This window comes from Anas platyrhynchos, chromosome 21 (assembly GCF_047663525.1).
Source record: "Anas platyrhynchos isolate ZD024472 breed Pekin duck chromosome 21, IASCAAS_PekinDuck_T2T, whole genome shotgun sequence".
Taxonomy (NCBI): domain Eukaryota; kingdom Metazoa; phylum Chordata; class Aves; order Anseriformes; family Anatidae; genus Anas; species Anas platyrhynchos.
The window spans coordinates 17,673,335-17,689,149 of NC_092607.1; the positions used below are offsets into that span (position 1 = coordinate 17,673,335).

The 15,815-nt window shown below is 68.3% G+C and overlaps 2 protein-coding genes across 2 annotated transcripts; both read left to right on the forward strand.

Moving 5' to 3' along the window:
- The first annotated feature begins 753 nt into the window (after nt 1-753).
- On the forward strand, nt 754-11,117 carry XKR7 (XK related 7). The gene is made up of 3 exons (XM_038166418.2): nt 754-1,357; nt 7,152-7,351; nt 7,497-11,117. Exons 1-3 carry the CDS (start codon nt 876-878, stop codon nt 8,447-8,449), a joined length of 1,635 nt encoding a protein of 544 aa, XP_038022346.1. The 5' UTR covers nt 754-875; the 3' UTR covers nt 8,450-11,117.
- Nucleotides 11,118-11,400: 283 nt separating this feature from the next.
- On the forward strand, nt 11,401-15,501 carry CCM2L (CCM2 like scaffold protein). Its single transcript, XM_072026497.1, has 10 exons — nt 11,401-11,988; nt 12,230-12,397; nt 12,689-12,772; nt 12,862-13,045; nt 13,470-13,921; nt 14,039-14,174; nt 14,287-14,350; nt 14,464-14,608; nt 14,733-14,871; nt 15,106-15,501. Exons 1-10 carry the CDS (start codon nt 11,959-11,961, stop codon nt 15,384-15,386), a joined length of 1,683 nt encoding a protein of 560 aa, XP_071882598.1. The 5' UTR covers nt 11,401-11,958; the 3' UTR covers nt 15,387-15,501.
- Nucleotides 15,502-15,815: the final 314 nt, after the last annotated feature.

Sequence of the window (15,815 nt, forward strand, 5' to 3'; positions counted from 1 at the left end):
CTGGCAGGGGTCTGGTGGCCTTGGGCAGGAGCCTGGTGGCTGTGTCCTTGTGGGGTCCCCGTGTCCCTGTGGTGTCACCATGTCCTTTGCTGTCCCCATGTCCCTATGTCCTCATGGTGTTTCCATGTCCCTTGGTGTCCCTGTGGTGTTCCCATGTCCATGGGGTGTCCCCATGTCCCCATGTCCTTTGGTGTCCCCATGTCCCTGAGTCCCTTGGTGTCCCTTTGGTGTCCCCATGTCCCTATGGTGTCCCCATGTCCCCATGTCCTTTGGTGTCCCCATGTCCCTGAGTCCCTTGGTGTCCCTTTGGTGTCCCCATGTCCCTGTATCCCTTGGTGTCCCCTTGGTGTCCCCTTGGTGTCCCCATGTCCCTTGGTGTCCCCGTGTCCCTGTGCCCCTTGGTGTCCCCTTGGTGTCCCCATGTCCCCTGTCCCCACATCCCCACGCTGCTGCAGCAGCGGCACCGCACCCCCGTGCGCCCAGCCCCCCCCGGACCCTCCCCGTTCCGTGGGGCCGGCCCCGGGGGCTGGGCCGTGCTCGGGGCCACTCCCGGTGGCACCGCGGGGGCTCGGCGGGGAACCGGGACCGGACCGGGGGTACCGGGAGGGGGGGGGACGAACAGGGGGGGGTGAGAGGAGACCCTGCCGGTACCGTAGCGAGGAGAGGGAAGGGGAAGGGAGACACAAGGGGGGGAGCATCCCGGAGGGGGGCGGTGCCGGTGCCGGTTCCCGGTGCCGGTTCCCGGTGCCGGTAGCGGTTCGGCGGGGCTCGGGGCGAGGCCGGCGGGGGCGGGCGCTGCCGGGGCGGGTTCGTCGGTGCCGTCCTCCCCCCGGAAGTCTCCCCCGCTCCCTCCTTTCTCCTCCTCTCCCCGCAACATGGCCGCGAAATCGGACGGCGGCGGCGGCCCGGCCGTGCGCTTGGAGAGCCCGGGGGGCGGTGGAGATGGAGGAGGAGGAGGAGGGGGCGGCGGAGGGGGGACCCGGAGGGCGGCGGAGGGGGTCGCGTCCCCCCCGTCCAGGCGGTACCGGCTGCGGGACGGCTGCTGGGTGCTGGGCGCGTTGCTCGTTTGCTTCGCCGACGGCGCCTCGGACCTGTGGCTGGCGGCCCACTACTACGTGCGGGGGCAGCGCTGGTGGTTCGGGCTGACGCTGCTCTTCGTGCTGCTGCCCTCCCTCGTGGTGCAGCTGCTCAGCTTCAGGTGGTTCGTCTACGACTTCGCCGCCGCCGCCGCCGGCAGCACCAAGGACAGCGCCGGCAGCACCAAGGACAGCGCCCGCGGCCCCCGCGGCTGCTGCCGCCTCTGCGTCTGGCTGCTGCAGGGCTGCATCCACCTGCTGCAGCTGGGGCAGGTCTGGAGGTAAAAGGGGTGGGATGGGGTGGGGGGGTCAGTGGGTGGGGTGGGGGGGTCACTGGGTGGGGTGGGATGGGATGGGATGGGATGGGGATAGGGGGCTGCATCCACCTGCTGCAGGTGGGAAAGGTCTGGAGGTAAAAGGGGGTGAATTGGGGTGGGGGGGTCACGGGGTGGGGTGGAGGGGTCATTGGGGTGGAGTGGGATGGGATGGGATAGGATGGGATGGGATGGGATGGGATGGGATGGGATGGGATGGGGTGGGGTGGGATGGGGCTGTAGGGCTGAATCCACCTGCTGCAGCTGGGGCAGGTCTGGAGGTAAAGGGGGTGAATTGGGGTGGGGTGGGGTGGGGGTGTCACTGGGGTGGGATGGGATGGGATAGGATGGGATGGGATGGGATGGGATGGGATGGGGCTGGGGGGCTGCATCCACCTGCTGCAGCTAGGAAAGGTCTGGAGGTAAAAGGGGGTGGGGTGGGGGTCATTGGGGTGGGATGGGATGGGATAGAATGGGATGGGATGGGGCTGCAGGGCTGCATCCACCTGCTGCAGCTGGGGCAGGTCTGGAGGTAAAGGGGGTGAATTGGGGTGGGGGGGGTCAGTGGGTGGGGTGGGGGGGTCACTGGGGTGGGGTGGGATGGGATGGGATGGGGATAGGGGGCTGCATCCACCTGCTGCAGGTGGGAAAGGTCTGGAGGTAAAAGGGGGCGGGGTGGGGGTCATTGGGGTGGGATGGGATGGGGCTGCAGGGCTGCATCCACCTGCTGCAGCTGGGGCAGGTCTGGAGGTAAAAGGGGGTGAATTGGGGTGGGGGTCATTGGGGTAGGGTGGGATGGGATAGGATGGGATGGGATGGGATGGGATGGGGCTGGGGGGCTGCATCCACCTGCTGCAGCTCAGACAGGTCTGTTGGTACGGGGGGGTCACCAGGGTGGGGGAGGCTGGAGGGAGGGGCAGGGACATGGGGGGATGTGAGTGGGAGTGGGCAGGGGTCTGGGCAGCTGGGGTGGGCATGGGATCGATCCCGTGCAGCCACAGCAGGAGGGGCAGGGGGTGGGGCCCCCCCCGGCAGAGCCGGGCTGGGGGTGCGGGTGGCCATGGGCACTGGGAGCCCACAGCCCCACTGGTGGCACAGCCCCACTGACCCCCACGGCCGGATCTTGGGGTTTTGGGGTGCTCCTGGCAGCCCCGAGCACTCCTGGCTCTGAGCCTCCCCCAGGCGGGTCCCCAGGCTCCTGCTTGCAGCCGGCTGGGGGTGCAGGGGGGGTGTTTGTGCCCCTGCCTGCCCCTTCCCGAGCCTGAGGCTGGGCAGGGAGGGCGAGCTCTGAGCTGGGGGTGCTGGGGGGCTGCTGGCAGGACGGTTTCCCTCTCAGCACCTTCCTCCCCTGCGCCGTGCCGCTCCCTCCTCGGCGCTGTAACGGAGCTGGCTCCTGGGGGGGCTGGGAGGGCGCGGAGACAATGGCAAATTCCTGAAACAATGCCCTGAGCAAACCACGCTCCCCGGGGGCTGCCTCGCTGCTGCGGCCCCTCACGAGCTCCCCGAGTCCAGAGGCTGCTCTCGTCCTCCTTGCTGTCTGCACGCGCTTTTTTGCCGCTTTGCTTGGGATGCTCCAGGGAGCACCAACTTTGTTCCACGGCGCACCGTGCCAGGGAGGCTCCTGCCCCTTCCCTCCCCTTGCACTGCCCCTCCCCGCTCCGTAATGCCCAACGGGGGCAAGATGGGTGCAAGGGCGGCCTGGCCTTTGTGTGCTTGGAGAGCTGGGGAGGGAGAGGAGGGGAGGGAGAGGATGGGGCTCCAGCTGTGCTGGGGTCGGGGTTTTGCTCCCGTTTGTGTCGGCCGTGGAGGCTCTTAAGCCAATTAAAGCGGGAACTCGGCACCGACCCTCCCGGACATGCCGGGCGCAGGCTGCAGCTGAGGCTCTTCCTAATCTCGGGATTTGGGATTTGCTCGGGTGACCAGTTAAATGCAGTTCGCTAAACCCATTAGCGGGGTTGGATCCGGTGCAGGTGGATGTGACAGTTTAAGAAGTGCTGAATTATACCCGAATAAATACTGCATGTGCAGGGAAGGCTTTTCCCTGGCCAGGGCGCCGGGGCCCTGCTGCGCCCTTTGCCAAACACCTCCCCCTTCCCTGATTTATCTGCGCGGCCCTGGCCTGGGCAGCCCCGATTCCCTCGGCGGCTCTCACCCTACAGGATCGATCGCTGCGCAGCGCCGGCCCCAGCTGCGCCCCAGGCAGGACCCCCAGCCCACACCCACAGCAGCTGCCCGGGTGCGAAGGCGAGCTGGCCACGAGCACCGACCTGGAGACCGCCCCAAATTAAAGCCGCTGCGAGAATCCGCGGAAGGCAGCTGTAATCAGTGCCTTCACAACGCCCTGCCGTGGGTGCCCTCTGGAGACGTTTTGGGGGCAGGAACATGTGCTCGTGGCCGGCAGCCCCAGCGCAGGGCAGCGGGGAGCTGGCCAGGGGCAGGGGGCTGCTGGTGCCAGTCCCATGGGACGGAGCCTCCCCATGCGTCTGCTGGGGTTTGGCAGCTCAGGAGCTCCTACCCTCTCCGTTCACAGAAGGTCAGCAGCTTTTTTTGCCATGTGTAGCAATACCGAGGGGAAGGGAGCTCCGTGGGGACCTGGTCTCCATCGCAGGGACAACACCGGGAGCAGGAGGGACACGGGGCCCTCCTCCACGTGTTGGCGTGATGTCCGTGGCACTCGAGGCTCTCCCCGACCTGAGTTTGGGGGATGTGTGATGCCTTAGGATGGCTGCAGCAGGAGAGCAATCCTCTCCTTGTTTAAATCAAGGGATGACATCCCAAATTACCTTTCCGGGAAGCTGCACTCTGTATCACTCGCTCTTGGGCTGCTGGCTCCCTCCGGCTCCTTCACCTGGGGGCGGTGGCAGGTGGCAGTTGTTGTGCCAGGGCCCGGCTTTTCTTCCTGCACCTCTTTTCTCCCAACACTTGAGGTGTGGAGGCAGCCGTGGGCATTTCCCGGGGCTGATCCTGGGCACTAGGTCGGTGACGAGGGGCACTGGGGTGGCCGATGGCTGGAGCTGTGCCACCAGGACCCGCGTTGTGCTGCGGGGCTGGGGGCGAGCAAACGGCGCTGCTGCCCCGCGCCCGCCCCAGCCCTCGGTGGAGATTTTTGTCAGATTGGGCTTTTTAATACAAAGGAGGCAGTAATTAGCCCTAAGAGCTCTCTCGGTTGGTTTCTGCCTCATCATCAGTTTTTTTTGAAAATTAAATGATTTTTTTTTTTTTTTTTAAAGTAATTGATTCTGTATTTCTCGTGCAGCTGCTGCTGCGCCCGGTTCGTAAAAACCTGGCGGTGCGCGCGGGGCTGAAACACAAACCCTGCCGCCAAGCGCATAACAAACAAGAACCAACGTCTCGTTCTGGCAACTTGATGGGAGACGAAATCTCATTTTAACGAGCTCTACGGAGCTGACAGCGAGACGGGAGAATAATTGAGCCCCGCCAAAAGCGGGGGAGGCCGAGGGTCACTTGTTGAGTGCCGAGGAGCCGGGGACCACGCATGCAGGAGACGTGCACGGTTGTGGCTCCCTGTCCTGCTGCTGCCTTCGTGCTGGTGATGGATGTGAGCTCTGGGCATCACAGGGACGGCGCCGCTGTGGGGTTTGTGTGCGTGGGGCCATTGTGTGCTGCAGGCAGTGGGGTCATGGTGATGATGAGCCCGGTTGGTGACTGATTACAGGGAGAGGGCAGGGCTCCTGCCTCGGTGTCCTGGCTCTGCTGGGGCTGCGGGGCTTCGCTCCCGAGCCTGGTGCTGTTCCTCTCTGGCTGCGTGTTCCAGCCCCGCTTTTACGCTAAAGCAAAAAAAAAAGCAGGGACCAGGAGCCTGCGGGGTCACAGATCAGCACCTGGCAGCAGTTGGCACGTGGTGAAACCGGGCTGGAAGTACCAAAATCACACCGTTTGCTGACAGCAATGTCTTTGTGGGGCTGCCAGTGCTTGGAAGGTCCTTGCGAGGCTCTCAGGGAGGCATGGATGGGGCAGGTGGTGCCGGGCTCCTGGGGACTCCACCAGCCTCGCGGGGGGCATCGTGTGGGAAAGAGGCTTTGGTCCTTGCCAGGGTGCTCCCCCGGCGTGGGTCTGTGCTTTTCCAGCCTCACCACGGCTCTGCTGTCCCCTGCACGCTGAGCAGGGAGGGTTTTGGTGGCACCACAAGCTGCTGGTGACACCGGTCGTGTCCCTGAGCTGCTGGTGGAGCCCAGCTTCCCTCTCCCCCGGCCTCCCTCTGTCCCCACCGCTCTGCTTGGCCACCCGAGCCCCCTCCGGTGCCGACTCACGGCACAGCCCAGCAGGACGCAGCCGCTGCTGCCCGGCGCTGGGCTCCCCTCCAGAGAGAGGAGGCTGCAGCAGGAGCCATACGGAGCAGGGCTGCAGAGAGGGGGGAAGCCAGATGGGAAGCCTGAAATCAGCCCGGCTGAGCCCCAGCCTCACCGGGGCCCTCGGGCTGCCCTGGCTTCGCATGATTCAGGTGGGAGGACGCCAGGGGCAGCCCTGCAGGGTGCTGGAGACGATGCCCAATGGATGCCCGGTGCCCCCACCCTGTGGGGTCGCGGGGTGCTGCCCTCCCCTCCTGCCTGCTATGGCTTTGAGCGGGGCTGCCCGGGGCAGGAGCAGATGGCAGCGGCAGCGGGGTGGCCGGGGGGGCTGCGGTGGTGCCAGCTGATGGCCCCCACCACGTCTCCGGGCTGTGTGCCCCCCAGCCCCGCACCGGCCGCAGGAGGGGCTCAGGAGCTCGGCCCTGGGACGCCCCCAGAGCGGGAGCAGGGCCGGCTCCTGCCTGCTCCCTGCTGATGGATGAGCCGAAAGTGCTGGGCTCAGGGCTTCTCCCGGCACTCGCGGGCTAATGGAGTCGGCTGGCAGCGTTTTATGGATCTGATAGAAAGGCCATCAGTTTGCGTGACAGTTTTACTAGGTTGGGAGGAAGCTTTACGGTCTGACTTCCTTTCGCTTAATCTTTCTGCTTTCGTAGCCATCCGTCTCCCTCCTCTCCCCCCCCCTTAACCTGTGCGCACTCGGCGGAGGTGGCTCTGCCCGGGCACGGCTGCTCGGGGACACCCCGCACGCCCGTCCCCGTGTCCCCTCCTTAGGACAAGGAGCATTTCCCTGCGCCCTGTGGCTGCTGGAGCTGGCCCAGTGCCTCGGGAAGGGGTCCCCGGTGACTCAGCCGCTGCGTGCGTCGGTGCCACGCGCAGCTCCGCTGACCCCCGGCCACTCACCAGATGGCCGGGGCCGGAGCATGCCCGAGCCTGCGGCCCTGCCAAGAGCCGAGGCAGCACCGGCACAGGCGGACGGGGGCTCCCCGCGGGCACCCCGCACGACCAGCTGGTCCCTCCTGCTCCATCCTTCCTCCGCCACCACCCGCCTGGGGCAGGGGGAGGCAGGGGGAGGGGGCTGGATGGAAAATATCCCCTTTGAGGCATAGCTGGATGCGGTTTTGGGCTGGGATGGGGGTGCCTGGAATGCTCCGGGGGGGTGAAGAGAGGGGGTACGGGATGAGGGCCCCATTTGGGGGCAGGAACCGGACCCTGCATGGGGAGAGAGGGCGCAGGGGAGCGGGCGCAGGGCTTGACTTGGCACAAGGTGCCCTGCCCTGGCACCTCAGGGCCCCGCGTGGAGCCGCTGCGTCCTGGGGCAGCACGGGGACATTTCCACGGCCTCGGATGGGAGAGGAAATGTGATGTTGGAGCACGGCGGTGGCATCCCCGGGGCATGCCCGGCGCAGGGGGGTTGCAGGGGCCGTTCTCACGCCCCTAACCCCCTCGCGCAGGTACCTCCGCACGCTGTACCTGGGGCTGCAGAGCCGGTGGCAGGCCGAGCACCGCCGGCGCCACTTCTACTGGCGGATGATGTTTGAGAGCGCGGACATCAGCATGCTGCGCCTGCTGGAGACCTTCCTGAAGAGCGCGCCCCAGCTCGTGCTGCAGCTCAGCATCATGGTGCAGCAGAACAGCATCGAGCCGCTGCAAGGTAGGGGCAGCCCCCTCCGACACGGCCCCCACGGCTTGGGGAAAAGGGCTGGAGGAGGCCCGGGGTGCTGCAGACCCCAGCCCCGTGCCCCCTGTGCCGCCCTCCGCCCTGCTCTCACCGCCCTGTCCGCGCTCTGTGCCCGCAGGGCTCTCGGCCTCGGCCTCGCTCGTCTCCCTGGCGTGGATGATCGCCTCCTACCAGAAGGTGCTGCGGGACTCGCGGGAGGACAAGCTGCCCATGTCCTACAAGGGGGCCATCGTGCAGATCCTGTGGCACCTCTTCACCATCGCCGCCCGCGCCATCGCCTTCGCCCTCTTCGCCTCCGTGTTCCAGCTCTACTTCGGCATCTTCATCGTCACCCACTGGTGCATCATGACCTTCTGGATCATCCAGGGCGAGACGGACTTCTGCATGTCCAAGTGGGAGGAGATCATCTACAACATGGTGGTGGGCATCATCTACATCTTCTGCTGGTTCAACGTCAAGGAGGGACGGAGCCGCTACCGCATGTGCATCTACTACATCATCACGCTGTCCGAAAACGCCGCCCTCACCGCCCTCTGGTTCCTCTACTACAACCGCGAGACCACGTCCGACTTCGACGCCTTAATCCTCGTCTGCGTGGTCAGCTCCAGCTTCGCCCTCGGCATCTTCTTCATGTTCATCTACTACTGCCTCTTGCACCCCAACGGCCCCATGTTCGGCCCCCACGCCGGGGGCTGCATTTTCCGGCAGCAGCCGCCACCGGCGCCGGGGTCCCCCGCGGACGCCGTCACCAGCCCCCCGCGCTCGCTGCCGCGGACTACAGGGGGGGAGCGGGAAGGGGCTCCGGGGGACCGGGACAGCTGCGTGCCCGTCTTTCAGGTGCGCCCCTGCGCCCCTACACCGCCGGCCGCCCGCGCCCCTCGGACAGAGGGTCCCGTCATCCGCATAGACCTGCCCAGGAAGAAGTACCCGGCCTGGGACGCCCACTTCATCGACCGGCGCCTTCGGAAAACCATCCTGGCGCTGGAGTACGCCTCCCCCACCACCCCGCGCCTGCAGTACCGCACCGCCGGCGTTTCCCAGGAGCTCCTGGAGTACGAGACCACCGTGTAGGGCGGGCGCGGGGGCCGCCGTGGTGCCCCCCACCACGCTCTCCAGCCGGGCTGTCCCATCTCTTCGCAGCGTTTTGCCTTTCTTTTCGGTTCACCGGCGCCGAGGGGTGACCGCGCCGAGCGCCCCGCGGGCAGGGGCCGGTGAGGTCCCTTGGTGCTATCCCCCCCTCCCCACCTTCCCCACGCCGCCCTCCTGTGACCCCGCTCCTCGTCCCACCCGGCTCTGCGCCGGGGGCTTGTCCTTGCCAAAATACCTCACCTGTGCCTGAGCCCCGCAGCGCCCGGCTCCCGGCCGGGCTGGCCAGGTCGGTGGCGCAGGGTGGGGACCTTGGGGCGCCCCAGGGCTCGGGGGTGGTGGGTGCCCCGCTCCGGTGAGGGGCTTTGGGCACAGCGGGGCATGGTGCAGGGGATATGGAGGGGACACACAGTGGGACGGGGCCATGGGGATGCTGGAGAGGGGCTGTACCGGGGTGTGGGGGGCTCCTGTCACCCCCAGGGAGCAGGTGGTGGTGGGGAGCGAGCAGGGGACAGCTGGGGTCTGGCCACCCCCCGATGTCCCCTACCTCCCCAAGCCCCCCAGACCCGGGGGTCTCCCTTCATCTCAGCCCTCGGTTCCCCCCGCTCTGGGCTCTGGCCGTGCCTGCGCCCCAGGAGCCCCCCCCTGCTCCATGTGGGGTGCAGCCCCCAGCCCTGAGCCAGGCCCCCGATGCCAGCCGGGTGCTGTGGGGGGGTGGCTGCACCCCACCGTCCCCTCCCACCCTCCTGGGAACCGCTTCATCGCATCGTGTTTGTTTTCACCTGGTAGGTGACATTTGTGTGACATTTTCTACCTCCGCTGACGCTGGTGGGGCAGGGCCTGGCTGGCACCGGGGGGGTTGGGGGGGGGCATTGCAGGGTGGTGGCATCGCTCCCGGGGGGGCTCCCCAAGGCCGGATTCACCCCCAGTTATTCTCTCCCACCTTTCCCAGCCGGGAGCATTTCCATCCACACCCCCGTCAGCATCAGCCCCCCCCAGCTCCGAGGTGTGAACCGGAGCCAGGATCCTGCCCCCCACCCCCCGGTGCCCCCCCCAGCCCCTGCAGAGGAGCGGGGCTGCCCCGGGCTTTAGCTCTGAATGTGTGCCCTGCTCCTGCGGGGCCGGGCTCCCCGGACCCCTGCCCGAAGGGCTGTGCTGAATGTACCCCCCCGTGCCCCCCCCCGTGTCCGTGTGTCCGTCCTCTGTGTTTGCAGCTGGGTCCGCAGGGCAGAGCTCCCGGCCTCCCCGGGCCGTGCACCGCTCGCAGCATGCGCAGAGCCCCCCGGCACGCACCCACAGCCCCCCCGTGCCTTCCTCCAGCCCCGGTGCCCCCCCCCAGGTCCCCGAGCTGTGCCCCAAGCTGGCAGCCCTGCCCCAGCCCCGCTGTGCCCCTGTGGCACCCTGGGGTCCCCAAGGCGCTGTGGGGTCCCCAAGGCGCAGGGGGGTCCCCAAGGCGCAGGGGGGTCCCCAAGGCGCAGGGGGGTGCGTGGTGCCACCGGTGCCCCCCTTGCTTTTTTCTTTCCCATTTCTCCGTAGCTCGGAGGCCCCCGGATGACTGCGGGCTGGGCTGGGCCGGGCTGGGGGTCACTGGTGCTAACTGGTGCTAACTGCAAGCCTCAGAAATCCTTTCGGAGGAGGTCACGGAGCAGCGCTGGGGCTGGGCAGCGGGCTGCCCCCCCCCCCGGGACCCGCACTCCTCCTCTCCCACCAGTAACGGGCAAAAAAATCCCCCTTATCCAGCCGGGCTCTCAGCAGAGGAGGCTTCTGTTATCCTCAGGGAAGCGCTAAGGAAAGATGGGACCCGGGGGGGGGGGGTTTTGGGGTGCGGGGGCACCCAGGAACCCCACGGCCCTGGGAGCCCTCAAGCGGTGCCGTGCTGGTTCCTGCACCCCCTGCCCACACCCCCAGGATTTGGAGCCACGCAGCCCGGGGTGATCTGCGCCCCCCCACCCCGTGTGCTTGTTCCCCGGGGGGGGCGCGGGTCGGAGGGACATTTTTCTATGCACTCAAGCCACGGGCCCCTCAGCCCCGGGCTGCTCCCGTGGTGGGGTCAGGGCACGTGGGGCTGGGCCCCCTCCCCACAAACAGCTCCCCCCACCCCATGCTTGCAGCCCCCATGCCCCAAGCCAATGGGGCTGAACAGACAACGCCGGGGGGGGGCTGCTGCTGGTGGTGGTGGTGGTGCCATCAGCACCCCCTGGCAAGGGGGCACCAAGGGGGCTTGAGCCGGGGGGTGCTGTGGGGTGGGGGCTGCTCCGGCTCCCTTTTGGGGAAGGGGGGTCCTGGTCCCGGGGGGGGGTGGGTGGCATGGGGCAGGCAGCGGGGCCGCCCCGGGTTCAGGGAATGGGGAGGGGGACGTGGTTCGGACCGGGGCTGAGCTTTGCTGCTCTTTCCCAGGGCTGTTTTCTCCCCGGGGGGGGCTGCTGGGGGCCACGTCCCCACGGTGCTCGGGACCGGGAGCCCGGCTGTCACGTACTGTAAATACTCCGTGTGCCACCTTCCTCTCCGGGACCCTCGGCGCGGGCAGGGCGGCGGGGGGTTGGGGGGGGGGGGGAGGCGAGCAGGAGACCGGGGTCTGCCCGAGACTTTTTTGTATACCACAAACTTTTTGTATATTTTTAATTTTGCTGCAACATGAGATATTAAATTCATTTCAATAAGCCCTGCCTGCCGGAGCTTTTCTTTGCTGGTGCCCCTCCAGCTCTCCCCGGTCTCCACCGGTGGCTCTGGGCTCTGCGTGGCCGTATTGGTGCTGGGGGGCTCTGCCCAGCCGTATTGGGGTGCTGGGGGGGCTCCGTCCTGGGGTGCTGGGGACATCAGGGATGGGGCAGGATGGTTGTGGAGGTCCAGGGCCCCCGGCAGGGAAGGGGTGCGCGGGCAGGATGCGGTGTGCCGGGGAGGAAACTGCCGGACACGGCCCCAGCCCCAGCTCTCCCAGGCCAAATTCCGCCCTGCTGGAGGCCCTGGTCCCCATCCAGCCCCCAGACCCACGGGGGAGCCCCGAGCCCCATGGGCAGCTGTGGGATCGGGGGGGTTTAGGGGCTGCTGCGTGGCTCCAGCCGGAGCCTTTTCCCCGTGGCAGGGCCGCTCGCGGGCAGGGCAGGGGCAGCAAGGGGCAGGGAGCCCCCCAGTGAGGCCATGGGGAGGGGGCTGATGTGGGGCCGTGGGGCAGCGAGGGGCTGGGGCTGCTCTGCTGCCTGGTCCCAAGGCACCCCCAGACCCAATTCTGGTCCCAACCCAGTCCTAGCCCTGTCCCAGTACCAGCACCAGTCCCAGTGCCAGTCCTAGTGCCAGTCTTGTCCCAGTTCCACCGCAGTCCCAGTCCCAGTCTGAGCCCAGTCCCAGTCCCAGTCCCTTCCCAGTCCCGTCCCAGCGCAGCCCAGCCCAGCCCAGCACCCCCGGCGGGGCAGGAACTCACATCAGAGCCGTCCTGGTGGAGTTTCCGACACAGGAAAACAACAAAGGCGTTGGACGGGGAGGACGGCGGCAGCGCCATGGACTGCGAGGCCAAGAGGGGGAAGAAGGTGAGCACATTTCGGGGGCTGCGGGGCGGCCAGGAGCAACCCCACAGCGCTCGTGGTGCCTGGGACGAGGGGTGGGAGATGGGGGAGATGGAGGGGGGGGGTCCCCACCTGCTGTCCCCTGGGGCCAAGCCCCCGGGTGGCGCAGATTTTGGTGACCCCAGCCAGGAGGAGCCGTGCGGTGCCGGGGCTGGGTGCCCCCCCACCATGGTGACGTGCCCCCAAACCCCGCTGTCCCTGGCAGGGCTTCGTGTCGCCCATCAAGCGGCTGGTTTTCCCCAAAGCGGCTCGGAAGCCGGCTCTCCGCAGCAGCGTCTACCGGCGGCCGCTGCACTCGGTGCCCCTCTACCCCCCCGACTACCTGATAGACCCCCAGATCCTGCTGCACGACTACGTGGAGAAGGAGGTGAAGGTAACGGGATGGGGGGGCCCCCAGGGACATCAGCAGCCCCATTTGCCATGCGGGAGGCCCCCACCCACAGGGTTCTGGCCCCCTCCTGTCCTGGATAAACCCCCGAGGAGGAGCGGGGAGCAGGTTGGGGTGGGGGCAGGCTCCCCACCACCCCACCCCAGGGAGGTGCAGGGGGCCGTGGCGGTGGGAGGACGCAAAGCCCCAACCCCAGTGCCCCCTAGGGCTGGCCTTCCACCCACAGGGCTCCCCCCTGCCCTCCCCAAAACCCTTTGGGGCTTTGCCCCCCCCCAGTTTTTAGGGCACCTGACCTGGGTGACAGCATCCCTGAACCCCTCCAGCCGGGACGAGGTGCTGCAGCTGCTGGACACCGCCAGGGTAAGAGGGCACCCGGCACCCCACGGGGACGTCCCACCAGTGCCACCGGTGCCCCCCCCCCGACCCCGTACTCGCTCTCTGCCCCACAGCAGCTGAAGGAGCTGCCCCTGCAGACGACGCCGGAGCAGGACAGCATCCTCAGCCTGTCCGCCCGCTGCCTCCTGCTCACCTGGCGCGACGACGAGGAGCTGATCCTGCGCATCCCCACGCACGAGATCGCCGCAGCCTCCTACCTGCGCGACGACGCCCTGCACCTCCTCATCCTCAAAACGGGTGCGGGCGCCCTGCCGGGGTCCCAGCGCGACGGGGCTGACCCCGAGCACCCCGTGTGTGCCCCCCCCCCGGGGTGGGAGATGCGCTCCCAGCACCGGCTGCATTTCATGGTGGTGGGAAATGATGCTGGAAGTGCCCCCCCCCGTGTGCATCCAGCTGGGGCGCAGGGGCTCCGGTGCTGTGATCCCCAACCCTGGGCTCAGCCACCAGCCTCGGCTGTGCCCTAATCCCCCTTCTCCCACCCCACCACAGCCCCCACCACCCAGCCCCACCGCCCCCAGCTCGCTGGGCCTCCCCTATCCCCCCACCACCCCCAGCCCCTCTGCCTCCCACCCAGATGGACTCCAGGGCCGAACCGGGAGCCGGGTGCGTTGGGGATCACAGCCCCCACCCTGACACCCTGTCCCCCCCTTGCTGCCCCCAGGCCTGGGAGTGGACCCGGTCCCTGCCGGAGCGCACCCCGAGACGACCCCGGTTGGCGTGCCGGAGGCAGCCCCGGCTGAGAAGCGTCCGGGGGGCGCGTGGCCAGAACCAGGGCGCCTGGGGGGCCCGATGGAGCGGCGGCACACCATCTGCAGCCTGGACTGGCGGGCGGCACGGGGCGGGCAGGAGGGCCGGCAGGGCGGCAGCCTGGAGCGGCGGCGGGGCGGCAGCTGGGAGCGGAGGCAGCGCGGGCGGCCCTCGGGGAGCTGGGAGAGGCGGCAGCCCTGCGGAGGCAGCTGGGAGCGGCGCCGAGCCGGCACAACCGGAGGCAGCTGGGAGCGTGGCACTGGTTTCGGTAGCTGGGAGCGGCGGCACGCCGGCAGCAACCCCCTGGACCCCCAGCCCTGCCCCGACGCCTACTCCAACCTCGTCATCCTCGCCGTGCCCAACAGGGTGAGCGGCCCCGGCATGCGCCCAGACTTCTGGCATGCGCCCACCCCCCCCCCGGCACGTGCCCACCCCCCCTGGCATGCGCCCACCTTCTCTTCTTCCCCCCTTCATCCCCTGCAGGATGCCGCCGAGGAGTCCTGCGCGCTCATCTGCCAGGTTTTCCAGATCATTTACGGGGATCAGAGCATCGAGTGCGTGGACCGTGCCGGGTACCACTACACCTCCACGCCCACGCGGCCCTGGCTCTCCAGCAGGAGTGAGTGGCTGGGGGGGGTGCGGGATGCTGAGTGGGATTGCACGGGGCTGGGGGGCTTGGGCACAGCGTGGGGGGGACCTGCCCTGGTTCTCACTGGGCTCTCCCTCCCCAGGTGAAAGCTGCCGCACGGACGGGACGTACGGCTACGATGCCGACTTCAGCTGCTGCAGCTCCTTGTGAGTCCGGCTTCCCCCGGGTGTCCCCGTGCTGGGTGCCCGTCCCAGCTGCAGACCCCCCAGCCCAGCCCGATGGACCTGCTGACCCCCTCCCCGCCCCTCTCCTCCCGCAGCAACGGCTCCGAGACGTTCGAGGCGTATTACAGCGGGGCCTCCTCGCCCTCCTTCCACCGGTCCCACCACAGCCTGGCCACCGCCTGCAGCGGCAGCGACCAGAGCAGCGCGGGGCTGGAGCAGCTGCAGGACTACATGGTGACGGTGAGGGTGCCAGGGGGGGGCCCCGCTCCTCTCCGGGTGCCGGGGAGCAGCCGGCCGGGTGCGGGGTGATGGGGTCGGGGCCGTGCGCTGCTCCTACCCCCGAACTGTCCCCGTGTCCCCGCAGCTGCGCAACAAGCTGTCACCCCAGGAGATCCAGCAGTTCGCCCTGATGCTCCGCGAGTACCGGCTGGGCACGCCGGTGCAGGAGTACTGCGCCGACCTCCTGCGCCTCTACGGGGACCGGAGGAAGTTTCTGCTCCTGGGTGAGTGCAGGGGTGCCCACCCCCCAGCTGCTGGGGTGTCCGAGCAGCCCCAGCGATGGGTCACTGCATCGTGTTGGCCATGTCCGGGTGTCTTTTTGGGGATGGGGAGCTGGTCCTGGGTGTGTGCTGGGGGGTGTTGGGTGCCCGCTGCTTTGTGTATGCCCCTGCCCCAGGATGGGGTCGGCTGGCACCCCTCGGGCACGGTCACCCCGAGCCTCACGGCGCCTGCTGCAGGAATGAGGCCCTTCATCCCCGACCAAGACATCGGGTACTTCGAGACCTTCCTGGAGAGCATCGGCATCCGCGAGGGCGGCATCCTCACCGACAGCTTCGGCCGCATCAAGCGCAGCATGAGCAACACCTCGGCCTCGGCCGTGCGGAGCTACGACAGCTGGTCCCTGCGCTCCGAGTCCGAGTCCTTCAACCGCAGGATCACCGACATCACCCACGACATCGAGGCGCTGGCGCGGGACGAAGAGGAGGAGGAGGAGGAGGAAGAGGACAACTATCTGTGAGGGGCTGCTGAAGCCCCACGCCTGGCATTGTCCCCACTTTGTCCCCCCACGGGAGGCTCCGCGCTGCCCCCCCAGCAGCCCCCCGTGCTGTAATTTTTGCAGATCGCAATTAAACGCCCAGGATGGGAGCAGCCACCGTCCCGCTGTCCCGGGGCAGCGTCTCCGGGGACCCCCCCGGCAGGACCGGGATGGGACAGGGGGGAAAAGGGCCAGCAGCAGGGGCCGTGCTGCCCGCAGAGCTGTCCCCAAAAAGCGCTGTGCCCAAATCCTGGACGGCGGGGACAGCTCGGTGCCCCCGGCTGCCGTCGCCCCCAGCCCACTCGGGGGCGCTCGGGGTGCCGGAGCCCAGCAGGGACCGCGCCCCGGGGACACCGGGGCCGGGAGAGGAGCGGCACGGCCCGGGGGGGCGCACCGGGTGTCCCCGTCCCC

Bases quoted from the DNA above. Each gene is read 5' to 3' on its own strand.
- XKR7 (XM_038166418.2), top strand. From the start codon at position 876: ATGGCCGCGAAATCGGACGGCGGCGGCGGCCCGGCCGTGCGCTTGGAG. The intron at 1,358-7,151 runs GTAAAAGGGGTG...CCCCTCGCGCAG, and splicing joins CAGCTGGGGCAGGTCTGGAG to GTACCTCCGCACGCTGTACC. The intron at 7,352-7,496 runs GTAGGGGCAGCC...CTGTGCCCGCAG, and splicing joins CAGCATCGAGCCGCTGCAAG to GGCTCTCGGCCTCGGCCTCG.
- CCM2L (XM_072026497.1), top strand. From the start codon at position 11,959: ATGGACTGCGAGGCCAAGAGGGGGAAGAAG. The intron at 12,398-12,688 runs GTAACGGGATGG...GCCCCCCCCCAG, and splicing joins ACGTGGAGAAGGAGGTGAAG to TTTTTAGGGCACCTGACCTG. The intron at 13,046-13,469 runs GTGCGGGCGCCC...TGCTGCCCCCAG, and splicing joins CCTCCTCATCCTCAAAACGG to GCCTGGGAGTGGACCCGGTC.